Source organism: Caretta caretta, chromosome 8, assembly GCF_965140235.1.
Source record: "Caretta caretta isolate rCarCar2 chromosome 8, rCarCar1.hap1, whole genome shotgun sequence".
Classification (NCBI taxonomy): Eukaryota; Metazoa; Chordata; order Testudines; family Cheloniidae; genus Caretta; species Caretta caretta.
In genome coordinates, this window is record NC_134213.1 from 14,985,080 (window position 1) to 15,000,715 (window position 15,636).

Below are 15,636 nucleotides of genomic sequence, written 5' to 3' on the forward strand. Positions count from 1 at the left end.
ATCATGCAGGGAAGTAGGGTAGAGGTAATAGTCAAAAGACTAGGAGGTTGAAAATGTGCATGACACAGTTGAAACGTAGCACAACCACCCTTAAGCCTGAGGAAACCCACAGTCCTGGCCCTCCCGATACTGGGGGAAGGCAAGGGGAAATAACAAACGTCCTTTTCCTTGAGAAGATGAACTTAACATATGAACTGATGCAATAGAGAGAAGCAACTGGGCTCCCTGAACCTGACATAAAGCCCACTGAAGTCCAGGGAAATCTTGCCTTGAAATGCTGGAAGATTTTCCTGCCCTTCCTCATCACGTTTACAATCTATTGGCTTACTCCGGCAGCAACCCGCGTAGCACGCATCTAGAAACTGAGTAAATGCTCTGCAGGAACTTGACGAGGGAGGGGCAGGAGATAAAACTGATTAACCTTAAAAAGGAAATATAATATGCTTCCCTTTAGAAACAGATGGCAGAGGATTACAGCCCTGAACCTGGAAAAGGTATTAAGGTCAGGTTGACACTACACACTTACTTCAGTATGACTACATTGCTCGGGGGTGTGAAAAATCCACATCCCTGAGTGATGTAGCTATCCAAACCGTAAGCCCCTGTGTAGGCAGTGCTATGTCGGTGGGAGAGCTTCTCCTGTCAACAAGGCTACCACCTCTCACAGGGGTGGAGTTATTAAGCTCTCCCGTTGGCTTAGATAGTCTTCACCAGAAGTACTACAGCTGCGCTGATGCAAGTTTGTAGTGTAGACCCTCAAACTTGATGCAGTAGAGTGAAGGCAATGGAGGGATTTAAAAGGGGTGTTGACGTGGTTACATTGTATAGTTTCTAAACCTCTCTATTCACCATTAGAAGTTTTTCTAAAAAGATATGCTCCAGATCAGGGGTTCTCAAACTTCACTGCACCACGACCCCCTTCTGACAACAAAAATTACGACATGACCCCAGAAAGGGGGACGGGAGCCTGAGCCTGCCCAAACCTTGGTGCCCTAGGTATGGTGGGGCAAAGCCAAAACCCCACTGCCCTGGGCGGCGGGGGATTGGTGGGCGGCGTTAAAGCCCAAGCACTTTCGCCCCAGGCAGGGGACCTATAACTTGAGCCCTGACACCCAGGGTTGAAGTCCCTGGGCTTTGGCTTCGGCCCTGGGTGGTGGAGCTCAGGCTTCAGCTTCGGTCCTGAGCCCCAGCAAGTCTAAGCCAGCCCTGGCGACCACATTAAAATGGGGTCGCGACCCACAGTTTGAGAACCACTGCTCTAGTTCAACTACAGGTATTGGACTTAAAGCAGTAATTAATTCAGGGAAGTTCTATAACCTGGCTTATGCAAAAGATCAAACCAGATTATCACAATGGTCCCTTTTGACCTTTAAAATATATTAATCTATGAAGGTTTAACTTCTCTAGAAACATAACTTTTATAACAATTTTCAACATCAGCAGGGTTTTTGTGAGACTTTATGTGCAAAGTATTATAATACTGCTCAATATTCCAAACTGTATATTTTGAGTTTTGTTTGAAAACCATTTGGTACAGGTCGTCTTGTTGCCAGAAGGAAAGGGACAAAAATATTTGTGTTTTTAGATCAGTAAAGCTGGATAGACGCTCCACAAAAAAAACCCTGCATAATAAATTTCTATTCTATTATTCTAAATTGTACATTAACATAAGGATTCATAAATCCTTAAATCCAGAATTAAAGTATCTTTATAGTTAATATCAGTGTTACTGCTATTTAAAGTAATAGAGGCTATTGTCTATGAGTCTCGTAAAGCATCTAAGGCACCAGAATTTGCACACATTCAACCTCCAGAATACAAAAATAAAAAGCATTAATTAAAGGCCATAAAACTCATTGTCTAATCTTAGATGTGGTATAAAGCACAGTATATGCAATTAAAGCAATCTAATCAGATAGATAGCATTCTTCATTCTACACTGTCAATGAAAGGAGGCAGACAAGGGAAGAATGTTAAGAAGAGCATATGGACTAGTGACAGCTACGCCACTGCATTCAGGTTGAGTGGAGCTTGAAGACAAAACAGTAGGATGCAAGTTCTTTCACAGTCATCTTACCTTTTTGACACCCTGTAGTTGGCCACTGTTAGGACACCTGTTTTGGGGTCACGTACCGTGGCTCGTGCCAACTGTGTCAAAAGAAATGCCAAGGACAAAATTAACAAAGAATAAACAGTTTAAAAAAAAATCTGTTTCAAAATTCTACCAATTGTCTATTTCCCTCCCCAATTGTCAGACTCCAAATTCCTGGGTTAGATATATTTCTGGGTGAAATTCTTAGCTTCAATCTGGACCTTATTCTGATTTCACACAAGAACAGTCTATGATGCAACGTGGATGAGCTATAGCGGTCATCCTCCTGATTAGAATCTGGCTAAGGGTCTGCATAAACCATGGTATCCATTAAAGCTATAATTTGACGTTGCTTGACTAATAGGTTTGGAAAGTACTTTTGTCTGAAGTATGGCTTGGGTCGATATCAGCAAGAAGGAACAACAGAAAATTAATGACCCATGAAGTTTGTGTCCTTACTGACAGAGAAGAAAGAAAGTTAACTCTTGGATATTCTCTGGATTCAGCCAGATTATTTCAAAGGTGGGCTGGGGTAGATCATAAGAATTGCATTGTCGGAGAAAAACACAGTTCTCACTCTTCAGGTTGGGTGCAGCAAGTCAGATACACTTTATTATCTCAAGCAATTGCACAGAGGGAGACTGTGCACTAGGACACAGGGTTTCCCCCACCTAGGCAGGTCTCTCTAAAGATAAACAATTAAAGCAAGCATTTATACCTTTAATATGGACAATAATGAGCAACAGCTGCATATTGTTTATACACATTCCTTCACAATATCTTATTTTTCTCACCAATTTCTCTTATAGTCTACATTCTATTCTTATCTAATACAAGGTCACAACAGCCTCTCTCTCTGTTCTTTTCCCACTCGCTTTGAACAATCCCCGCTTCTGCAAATCTCACGTTACTAAAGCTAGAGTTAGCTCGACTCCAGCTCATTTCAGAGGCCTGTGCCCAAATTCCCTTTATCTACTTCTACAGCATTCGGTGTTCGCAAGGAGTGGGTGAGAAAAACAAGGACTTTGTTATGAAGTAGGTTAGGCAACTGAGGAATTCACAGGATCCAGCTCACTGAAATCACAAGGGAGCACGCTCATCAGAACAAGGGAGCCCTCAACCTGTGTACTTGATGGACATTGCCTCAATGGAAGTGCACAGGCTCATTGTTTCTCTTAGTGTTGGGTTTATTAGGTACAAGTGCTGGGAGCAAGAGTGTTGGGCTGGGGATGTATCTGCTGTTGGATCAGGTGAGAATGTTCAGCACTGTGGCCTAGCAGAATCAACCCTGAACTCTTGAGTTCTAATCACAGCTCTAACATGGATTTATTGTGTGACCTTGGACAAGTCACTTCACTTCACTGCGCCTCAGTTTCTCCATCTGTAAGATGCAAAAGTTTCACCTACACTACAGGGATGCTGTTGGGATGAACAAGTTATATCACTTTGAAGATGAAGAGTGCCAAACCCACTTACTTACATGTCACCCCCATTCAATCACAATCCCTCTTGACTTTTGTATTTTTTCCCAATGCATAATCACATTTTCCTTCATATTTCCCCAAATGTGTCATTCTCCTGTTTCCCTTCCAATCTGCTTGTTAGGTTTCTTGTCTCTACCCGCAGCTCTTGGCACAACTTTCCCCATAATTCTGACTAATTTGGTATTTTGTTCCAGAATTCTGCTCCATAAGTCATAGATTCATAGATATTAAGGTCCGAAGAGACCATTATGATCATCTAGTCTGACCTCCTGCACAATGCAGGCCACAGAATATCACCCACCCACTCCTGTGAAAAACCTCTCACCTATGTCTGAGCTATTGAAGTCCTCAAATCGTGGTTTAAAGACTTCAAGGAGCAGAGAATCCTCCAGCAAGTGACCCATGGCCCATGCTACAGAGGAAGGAGAAAAACCTCCAGGGCCTCTTCCAGTCTGCCCTGGAGGAAAATTCCTTCCCGACCCCAAATATGGCGATCAGCTAAACCCTGAGCATATGGGCAAGATTCACCAGCCAGATACCCAGGAAAGAATTCTCTGTAGTAACGCAGATCTCACCCTATCTAACATCCCATCGGGCCTATTTACCATGAATATTTAAAGATCAATTAAGCAGGGAAGTCAGGCTGACAATGTTTTTCTTTATTTGGACAATGAAGTGTTGCTTTCTGCAATATAATTTAGCTTGCCAAACTCCTCATTACCCTTCTATTTCCTTTGGGTTCTCCATATGGTTTCTTTCTGTGGTCACCAGTTGACCTAAACAAAGAAGAAAAGCTAAAATATGCCTGGCTACAAACTTATTAATTGGTATCTCGTTTGTGTGGTGCTAGAATACTCCATTTCTCTGTAAAATCTTGTCTTCTTGACTTTAATCGTGTATTCAGCTCATAGTAGACCTGACTACAACATATAATTAATAATAGTGGATTAAAAACAAAACAGAAACACCCCAGATTTCATTCCTAAACCAATACACAAACAACGTATGCACTCTATGGTTTCTGGGCTTTATAGCATCTTCATTAAAATTCTGCTCTACTATAAATTCCATTCTTTCCTACTTAACAGCACAACTGCTTTTCTTCTCAGGCAGAAGTCTCAGTTCTCTTTCAGTTTTCTCTCTCTCCACCCCTGCCCCAGGCGGCTTCTTCAGTATTTCAACAGCACAGCTTTTCCTGTAACCCAGGATGACTGTGCGTTATAAGTGAGAGGTCAGTGAGGCTCTATACATTCCTCTCTATGATGCACCTTTGTCTAATCTGGCACATCTGTATTACGAAGAAGCCATTGTTAAAATTTACAATTACATTCTATATGCTTCCATGCTACACCTGTCCCAGTGCAATCCATGCCTTTTACAATTAACAGTTTTATTGTTCCAGCAGTTCAGTTGATAGTTCGGAACAGATTCATTTAGTTTAGAAAGCAATTTTAACAGTTGACGAAAATATGACTGTATTTTGCAAATTGAGCATGAAAAACACCTGGTTGCCCTGAACAGCTACCCCCTCTCAAACGCAGATGTTGCTTTTCTTCAAAAACAAAGCCTTGGCACATTTAAACCTGCAGATAATGTTTGGAACTGGGAGGAGAGATTTCTCAAGAAGATATTCTACAATATTAGGGATAACTTGGGAACTCCCAACCTTTCCAAATCCAAGATAGTAACACACTACCTCACAGAGCTCTGCCTGTAAAACTTAAGTGATTACTGAATAAAGTTTCCTGGCTGAAATTACATTTATTTTATTTAGGAATTATCCCATCATAATGTTATATTTTCCACCCTTCTGGGCATAACACCATGGGTTTCAAAGTAAGTCCAGCAGTTAGGTCTGAGACAGATGCTGAAAAATTAAGTTTGTGAACAACTATGTAGGAATATTTATAAATTTACCTAAAACTATTACATTTACCTACACACACTGGGTCTGATCCTGATCTCACATATACTCGTGAGGAATCAGGAGTAATTTCACTGAAGTTAATGGAGCTACGCTGATGTAAAATCGGTGCATGTGACCCGGCAGTGATTTCATGAATGAAATCTGAACAGCAAACACACTAAATCAAGTCAATTGTTAATTATTGTCTTATTATATTTATAGCCCATTTGCTTTGCCAGACTAGAAAAAATTTTTAGTGATAGAGGCTAGTTTGAATTTTTGTTTTATCTGAAGCTTTTGAAGTCCCAAGGACCATTTTACAGCATGATGCCATGGTGAAGCATCAGGAAAAAGATTTAAGTTCATGGAGGTGCGAGTCTTGAAAGAGAAATAACATTTTCTGCCAAGGCACTTGGCTGATAAACACAGAAATCTAGCTTCAGAAACTTACTAAATATAATTCATGTTCCTAAAAGGTATCGATTTCTCACTCCATTTCCAATTATATCTTAAAATATTTCATTCAGAAATACATGCAGAAAGGTTATCCTCACTGGTATTTTAATTGCATAGTTTATAGCAATAGCGAGAAGAAACGATTAACATGAATAATTCATTATATAACAATCAATATAAATGCTTTTAATTTTAGTTTCTTGACAGACTTTGCAAAGCAGAATGAATCAAGCTTAACATCTAGTATTGGTTTTGAGCTGCCATTATTTTCCTTTTTGAGGTTTAGCAAGTAAAGGAAGACAACTGCAGCACCGGAAAACTACACCGGCTAAAGAAACATTAGGTTCATATTAGCTGTACAACACAGTATAGCATTGTTTATGATATATGGTGTCACTACAACTTAGAGTCTGGGTAAAAAGATACCACACCAAGACTTGAGCCCATAATCAGTGTGGCACTGCATTTGATATGCACCCCCAAGAGCAGAGAAGGGGGTGCTGAAGAATCAAGCCCTCTTCTTCCCAGCTGTCCAAGTAGACGTTAGAGATCCCAAAGCGCCTTTGGAAGAGAAGTAGGTCAAGCCCTCACCTTGACCAATACTCCACTTTCATAACAAGTTCCAGCATTCAGGACTGTAAGCTATTGTCGAGCATACAAAAACATGCTCTATTTGTTCTATTTTATGCGATGCAATAATTCTGTGATAAGACATATCAGTGACTTCAGAAGAACACTGCAGCTCCATTCATCAATGGAAACACAGCCTAGATCAGACTGAGATACTGGTTAACATACTTTGTTTTAGGGAGGAATACATTGCTTTTACAACAACAACAAAAGCAAATAAAGGAAATAAAAATATACCTCCAAGAAACAAAAGAGGAAGCGTTTAACAACCGAAGCAACATTATTTCTCCAATTCTTGTTTGTTATGCCCTAGAGTAAAATCTTCAAAAGCATCATATTCAAAAGTGGTTTAGGAACCTAAGTCTCCATTGGAAATTAATGGGACTTAGGCTCCTTATGAGTCACTTTTGAAAATGAAACTTAGGCCCTGAAACACTGAGCAAAGCAATGCCTAAAAACCTTTAAAAAACTGGGCCTTGGGTTCCTAAGTCACTTAGGTTGCTTTTGAAAGTTTTACCCTTAAGTTCATCGCACGTAGTTTAGCTGCACTGTATAGTCCAGGATGTGAAATTAGACATTTTGAATCCACTTGCTTAGTCTTCCTTATTAGAGATAAAGTGCTGAAACAGCAAGTGTTGGTGAGATGGAAACAGCAGAAGAGGGGACACCTACTTTTGGTTTAGCCAGCTCCTTAATTTTCTCTATTTCTTCATGAGACATGACATCATAGTATCGGACGATATAAGGGCTGTCCCATTCATCTTCTTCCTTAAAGGGAGCTATGACCAGATGGGGATTTCTGTTTCCATCATGGTACCTGCAGAACAGCCTCTTTTGTCGCCGAGGTGTCTGAAATATAAGCCCCAAACACACACACATTTGTTTTCTTTAAATGTTTAAGACCAAAACCAAAGTGTTCTCTATACTGTGTAACAGAAGATATTGGGAAACTGAATGTCCACACTATCTGGCCTAGAAAATTTATAGGATTGTTACTTTACAATCTTCTGCGAGTAAACAGTAGTGACTTGTCTTTTCTCCCCTATGTTACTGAGTAACAGCTGTGACATTCTACCCTCTATAAATCATAATAAATTACAGGTTATGGAAACCAAATGACAAAGCAAGTAGCCAACTGGCTAGAATTCTGTTTTTCATATGTAAGGCTTTGCAGCAAGACTGATGAAACAAAGAAAAGAAAAACTCAGAAGACCCCAAAGCAGTGTCTAATCTAGGAATTACAACCACGTTTGAAGACAGGTATCAGAGACCACTCCCTTCTGCCCTCTATAATGGCGATCAAAATGGTTGCCCCATAGAGACAACTGATTTCAACAGTAGTTAAAGCATGATAGACCCTTGATAGAAAAAAGCTTCTAGCACACCCAGCTACAGTGAGTGTTCAGAATGGCTGACCAGACACACTGGAAGGACAACCATTTGCAACACCCTGTGAATGAGCAGTGGAGAGCCCTTTTTTCTATGTAGGTTTATATTATGATGTCCGAATGCCTAGCTGTTAAACAGCTGGAAGTTCCAGTGTGGACTTAATTAAGACACATGCTCTCAACTCTTCCAAGTGCAATATCTAAATGACTCCACATTAGGAAGAACCTAAGCCCTGCATCAGTGACCCTGCTTATACATACAGAAACCCAGCTCAGTCAGAAAGGGCAGTTTCTACCTAAAGGGGACAAGAAACCACAGCCTACAGGCTTCCTATGTATAGAAGGAGAAGCAGAGTCCTCAAAACTATGTTCTTTTCACCATCTACCGGCAGAGAAAAGTAAACATGTGGGCTAGTCTATAGGAGAATGATGGGGATAGGGAAAGAGGAGAATTTTTTTTTAAATTTATACTATGCAGATTGCTTAAATAATAATAATTAAAAAAAGAAATCAGGGGTCAACATGAGATGGAACAGCTAGAGAGTTAATGGATTCTGTTTCTATACAGAGGCCACCATTAAGAGGTCAACATTCACAGGCAGATACCACTTAGGGATAATCACAGAGTTCCCACTATTCTGCATCCCAAATGCAGAATAATATCATGGTAAAGAGATTCCAGTGAGTCACCTAAATTCTACCACAACCACTGTGATTGATTCAATTTATCTACCACGTCTTTCCCCTCACAGGCAGACATTTTTTATTCCATTATTAATTTTCCCCCAGAATATTTCTGAATAGAAAGGGATGACTTTTGAAAACAGACCCCTTGCTGATTGTACAGTTACATACTTGCTGGGACAGTGGCATCTGGCAGGGAGCATGTGTTCTGAAAAGTAGCTTTGGAAGGGAACACTATAAATCAAACTGAAAACTTTACTATAAGCCATAGGAACTATCAGGACACAGCCCTTGGCAGTCTATACAGCAACATGTACTGTAGAAAGAACGTCCCAAGTCAGCACTTTGTACTTCTCTCACCATTTTCACACCTTCGCCTCTGCAGAGAGCCTCATAGGTATCACGCTCTGGCAGATAGTCAGCAGGTCTCTCATAAAGCCCACCTTGTGTGGCCGATTCTGTTATCGTTGACGTCTTATTTAGTAGCTTTGCCACTCTCTCTTTCTCCAACAACTTCTCAAAATATCGCAGGTTGCTGCCTGCCCTCTCGTGAGCAGAATCTTGGTTGGGGAGAACAAAAAGAAAAAAGAAATAGTGGAATTCATTCGTCCTAACTCAATAATCTAGTCAGAGAAAGCCTTGAGCCCATCAACACTGCACCAGCAATCCTGCCCGTGTCAGCCTCCCCCGAGATATTGTTTTAGAACAGAGGTGCAAACATACACAGTGGGCTCCCATCTCTGAAATCCATGAGAACTGAAAGCCAGATCAGCTGTACACATCGAAGGGAGAGCTCAAGGTGTTTCTTCACCTCTTTTGTCCTCCCGCAGAGGTGGCTGTAATCCTTTTATTTATTTGTATGTTTTTATATAAAATATAAATACAATAAAAACAAAAATATATATTATATATATGTATATGCACACGATGGAAGTAGCATATAAATAAAAGAATTCATCGTTCATTATTTCCAAACCTGAAGAATCACCTCCCCACCCCAAAACCCTGAAGTCATAGAAGTCATTCAAGGCATCAATAATTAAAGTAACTAAATAGATAAATAAGTGAGACGATACCCTATGACTGTCAGGGACTCATATAAGCTAAACTGCAAAAGCATGCAAAAGTTTCATGTGTGATGCGACAGCCTCATATTTTTTTCCAACCATTTCTATTAAACAGACTAATTTTTTCCATTTACGCAGTAGCAGAGAGCTCATTAAGCCAGTCTGTGTATGGGAGAGGAACGGCAGATTCTCACTTTCTTAAAATAACTCTTTTGCCCTTTAGAAGAGTTACTGCAATCCATTTCTTAATGTTAACTGGTAATACCAACTCATCCAGCACTCCTAAAATGCACACGCTTGGAGACGGAAAGATAGCGACATTAAAGTTTTTGAGAGAGCACTGAACGCGGTATTGTTTGACGGGTATAGAGGATATATGAAAGGTTGGCATGTGGCTGTTTGAATCTCCAATATGTGCTGTACATTGCAATCCAGCTTTAAATTAACGTTCTGGAGTCCAGTTGTACCTCTTTAATATCTTCTTCCTTGTGATTCATTCAGAACAAGAACCTGAAGTATCCTTCACGTTAAGGCAAATATCCTCCCAGATTTCTGCTGAAATGTAAGGCTAAATTCCTTCTTCCCATTTCGATTAGAGACCGAGATTAAGAAGGTACTGCAAAGTGTTAAGCCGCCTAAAAGTAATTCCTACAGAGTGACTTTTGCTTCCATTTCTTAACATGTTCTTCTAGAGGTGAGAGAGCTGCAACAGACTAATTTTCCCCTATCCTGACATGAATCCTTATGCACAGCCACTGAAAGAAGGAACTCTGAGAACTGCCTGTCATCCTGTTGGAGAACACAGTCCCCACCAGCACCCACACAGGCACTGCAAGTTCAAAGAGAGTGGGAATGTCTGGGGTAAGGTCTGAGCCATGACCTTCACTCCCACTTTGCTCCAGCCAGGCCAAGTTGGCAATATGCTGCATCCTCTCCACAGACAGCAGAGTTCCCTCTGAGGTGAGCACATACTGGAGGTTTAAGGAGGAGGTCTGGTTGAGTTAGTCCAGTTACCACACAGCCCCCTTTCCCCACCCCTCCCATGCTCTATGTGCAAGGCACAATCTTGCCTTGAGTGAAGGCTAAAGATGGATCAGAGCTGCAAAGTTCAGATCTGGACAAGAATATCTCCAGAAGTTTGGGGATACTCACCTGCAGGGTTTTGGTAAGAGCCAATCTTTAGGAAAAATTTCAGGATTGTGCCATCTAGTAGGTTTATTAAAGGAGTTATCTTACAATACTAACAGCATTAGACCTCTTCCATCTTGTGGGGATTTAGGTTAAATCAATTTTGATGTGTCTACAGGCATCGTCAATAAATTTTAGCTGTCTGAACCAAGAAAGAAATAATTCCCTGGTCTTCATTAATAGCTTCATGCAGTTTTGAGACAAACATGAAGAACAATTTCCCCTCTGCCCAGGTTTTATTTTATAATGTAAATAATTCTGAGCTTTCCTGAGAGCACATATTTATAGAGTTCTGCTCAGATACAAACATGGTCTATGGATGCAGATATCCATGGTTGCAGAATATTCATGGATATCAAGTGGATATCTGCAAATTTGCAGGACTCTAGATATAAAATTTGGATATCTGCAGATTTGCAGGGCTCTACTTATTTAACCATATTGGATAGCATCAAAGAGTGCAGGCAAGTACAGGCCAAGCCTCCTTACACTGATAACACCACTGAGCCTCTCTGAGCAGCCACTGCCAAATCTGTCCCATTGTGTGATAGTGATAAGGACGATTTATTTGTGCTTTGCAGACATTGCCCAGGCACTGGCACAGAAGATTGTATTTAACAATAATATACATTCACATTTATATGGGGATTTTGATCCTCAAGAGCTTTCCAAAGTTAAGCTGGTATGTGTGTGTAAAGATCACTTTGCCCCCTATTGGGGTGCAGCCAACATTGGGGTAAAAGACAGCTGCTGTTTACCAGTGTATAGCCACACAGCACAGCTGATTAGGGCATGAATTGGAGAAGAATACATACCTTGCGTTTCAGCTTGGCTAGGTCACACAACCAGGTACAATCATTCCTTCCCATATGACTTAACCTGTAGCTCACTCTCTTACTAAGAAGGAAGAAATGAAAGTTGATCTGCTATGAGCTAAAGACAGTGCTTTTTAAAAGCCTAATTAGACCAAGTTAATTTAAGAATTTGAAAAATCCAGTCCCTTGAAAACCTGTGGGCAAAAGCCTTTTCTTTTGGCATAAAGAAACATTAAAAACCATCTAGTAATGAAGCAGAGAAGTTGGTAGGATTTAGTAGAGAAAACAGCATCCTGAGAGTCAGTCGAATATGGAGAGAAAGGCCTCAGACAATACAAACTTCCGCCACTAGCAACAAAAAGCCTCTTTCCATGACAGACAGTACACATGATTCACGCTGCACCATGTCAGGCATGTGTTTGCTTTTGGGGTCAGCTTTGCGTGAATTGTAGGACACCTTTTGAAGAGGGCTTTTTATACAAACAGGCTGTAGTACCCAATATTTATGTTAGTGCGTGTCACAGGGTAGGACATTTCTCGGTAAATGTTGTTGTGCTGATTGGAGCACGGGTGTTCTTGGCACTGCCACCTACGGTACATCCCATTCCTCCCTGGCTTTAGAAAAATGAATCATTTGTACTTCTCACCAAGAGAAATCAGGCGCCTGGTGAGCTCCACGGCCCTGTGTAAGTCACCAAGCTGGAAGACAGCAAAGCTGAGATAGTCCAGGATCTCTACTTTGGTGACGGCTGCATCTTCCCCTTCATTGTGCTGCTTCAACGCCTGCTGCATCCACAGCACCGTATGATAGTAATCTCCTTCATTGTAAGCAATCTTTCCCATGCCAAAGCAGTCGTCCACTGTCAAAGATGATCTGTATTTTGTTCCTAAATTTATAAAATAAAACAAACTATAAGTGCTCTTTGCAAATCTTGAGTGAAAATATTTTTGGCTGTGAGACATTTGTAAATACTGACCTCGTTTGAAAAGGTTTTTAAAAGGGGACACCCTGCCAAGATTTCAGATCCTCTACCACTCACCAAACTCCATTTATATGAAAGAGTTAAGGGTCATATCCTGACATAGCTCCATGTGTTTATCTCCTATGGAAGTAAATGGGAGTTTTGTATACAAATAAGATTGTGAGCTCTAGCTTACATTCCATCTATGATACTTACCTGACTCCAAAAAGCACATCTGAGCACTTCATAATCATTAATGTGGTTCTCCTCACCACACCGCTGTAAGGCAGGGAAGTGTTATTATTCCATTTCACAGATTGGGAACCGTGGCACAGAGAGACTATGGGTATAACTGACTACACAGCAAACAGCAGTGAGGCTCAGAGCTGAGAGACTTGGGCTGGTGCTACAGAACTAAAAACAGCTGTGTAGATGTTTGGGCCTGGGCTGGAGCTTGGGCTCTGAATCCCAGGATGAGGGGTGGGCTTCAGGGTCTGTGCTCCAGCCCCAGCTGTAATGTCTACACATTTATTTTTAGCGCCGCAGCACAAGCCTGCGGACCTGGGCTCTGAGACTTGCTGTCATGGGTTTTAGAACAGTGTAGACATGCACTAGGTCAGCGGTTCTCAAACTAGGGGCGCAGCTTGTTCAGGGAAAGCCCCTGGCAGGCCGGGCCAGTTTGTTTACCTGGCGTGTCCGCAGGTTTGGCTGATCGCGGCTCCCACTGGCCGCGGTTCGCTGCTCCAGGCCAATGGGGGCTGTGGGAAGCAGCGCGGGCTGAGGGATGTGCTGGCTGCCCTTCCCACAGCCCCCATTGGCCTGGAGTGGCGAACTGCAGCCAGTGGGAGCCGCGATCAGCCAAACCTGCGGAGGCGGCAGGTAAACAAACTGGCCTGGCCCGCCAGGTGCTTTTCCTGAACAAGCGGCACCCCTAGTCTGAGAATCACTGCCCTAGGTGACCTGCTCATTGTCACACAGGAAGTCTGTAGCAGAGCAGGGAATTTAACCCAGGTTTCCCAAGTCCTAGCCTAAGACCCTGCCCACCAAGCCATCCTTCCTCTCATTGTGAGCTCTCCGGGGCAAGGGCTATCTCTGTGTATTTGCTTGTACAGCGACTACAGTATCAATGAGAACCTAACCCCTGTTTCTAGTCTTTAGCTACCACAATAATAATGGCAGGATGGGGCTCCAATTACTGTAATTAGCATTTTCTTTTGAAAGTAAAGCAAGAGTTTGTGCCCACACAAATCTATTTCTACGAGTCACTGAAGACACTAGTTAAAAGACATAACACACAAGCCATCTTGTGTGACCTACGTATGCACAAATCTGACACCACGATAAGGATGGCTCACATTCTCAGCACCACGTGTGCAGTCGGTGCAGGAAGGCATATTTATGCTGCTGCTGTAATATACTGTGCTCTCAAAATCAGCTGGAAAAGATTATGTGGCTTTGGTGGAGATGGCTGCCCTGGGAATGCATACAGAAACTAGGGACAGTAGCTACACTTGCACACCTAGGCTAAGTGAAAATAATTTCTTTATAAAATGTTATGGATGTGACGGGATGGCAGCCTGAGGCTTTCGTGGCAACAAAATTCATAGCCTTTCACCAGAATTTCTCAATCATTTTCACAGTATGGACATTATCTTAATTGTGAGCGTGTCATCTCCTCCCACTGCTAAGCCAATAACATCCCATTGGCAGTAGCTCCTTACAGGGAAAGGTAATTTTAGGCAATTATATAGGATAATTTTAGCTGCTCTTAGTTTGATTTAACAGCTGGATGCAAGAAGGAGCAAGTTCTCAGACATTTGGGAAACCTCCATTTTGAACTGTGTGATGGCCTTAAAGGCCTTCTCCCTTTCTCTCTCAGCAAGCCCTTTAACTTTTACTGGTCCAGCTTCAGCAGGGCTGACCATAAAAGTCTTTCAAAAAATAGAGCTCTCAAACAGAAGAGCCTTGATAGCAAAAGACCTTCCGCCCTGTGTTTCCTGGGTGGTGGGGTTGCCATCCCCTTGCACTGCCTGGAAAGGAGATGCTGGGTCATCCCTTGTCCTCCTGGGACTCGAGAGTGCACTGGCAATAGACCGTCTCTATTTCTTCCCTCTTCCCAGTGAGAACAGGGACCCTTTTGTTTTGGTCCTGCCTGCCCAGGGTGTCAAGGTTGGTTTGGTGACTGACTGATTGAGTAGACAAGGGGGAAGCCTATCCTCACCGTATACCACAAGGCTCCCGGTCCCAGTTCTATAAAGAAACAGTAACCTAGTTATGTCTCAGATACTAACTACCCCTTCTTAGGGCCACTTCCTGTCTCCCAACACCTGCCCTCTATCATTTCCAAGCCCCTGTTTGCTCCAGAATTCCTGGAATAGGGAAGCCTGGTCTTAAAGGGCCAGTATGCCCCATTACTCACAAACTTGTCATTTCAATGCACGTGTCTGTGTTCACAGATGTTAAGGCCAGCTACAGACTAAGGTCTGCAATGGATTAGACCCAATTTCAACTTGCAACCAGTAGTACACAACGCATGATACTTTCCACTGTTCTTCTAAGCTTCTGTGTATAATTTGCACATCTATCTCCAGGGCCCCCAGAAAATTTAAACTTGGGACTTCTGACACTGTCAGAAGGAGACATACCATAAAACACAATACTAACTATCTGATGTGTTAATATAGAAATTATATTAGATGAAAGGAAGGATTATCAATAGTGCTCAGAACTGGCCAGACTGTGTTCCCACTGCAGGCAACAGCAAAACTCACAGCAGAGCAGAGCTAGGCCAATGCTGAGCACAACCGAAAGAGGTTAATTAACAAACTAAAGAGCTTTAAAAAGTGGAAAGGCAGTAAGAAGTCCTGATTCCCAAAGTTTTCATTTTATTCTCAGAGCCTAACACTCGATGACTGACTGATAATAATAAGACCTATAAACAGAAGAGAGATGAGACTGTTGAGC

General features: G+C 42.0%; 1 protein-coding gene across 10 annotated transcripts in view; it reads right to left on the reverse strand.

The window, feature by feature from the left end:
* The window catches only part of P4HA2 (prolyl 4-hydroxylase subunit alpha 2), a 54,670-nt gene that overhangs the window by 12,504 nt on the left and 26,530 nt on the right, over positions 1-15,636 (reverse strand). For all 10 annotated transcript variants that reach the window (XM_048861338.2, XM_048861335.2, XM_048861337.2 and 7 more), the window contains 4 exons: positions 12,358-12,597; positions 9,001-9,200; positions 7,241-7,417; positions 2,078-2,148 (listed from right to left, as the gene is read on the reverse strand). In XM_048861338.2, coding sequence (XP_048717295.2) covers positions 2,078-2,148; positions 7,241-7,417; positions 9,001-9,200; positions 12,358-12,597 — 688 coding nt within the window. The remainder of the gene's footprint in view (positions 1-2,077; positions 2,149-7,240; positions 7,418-9,000; positions 9,201-12,357; positions 12,598-15,636) is intronic.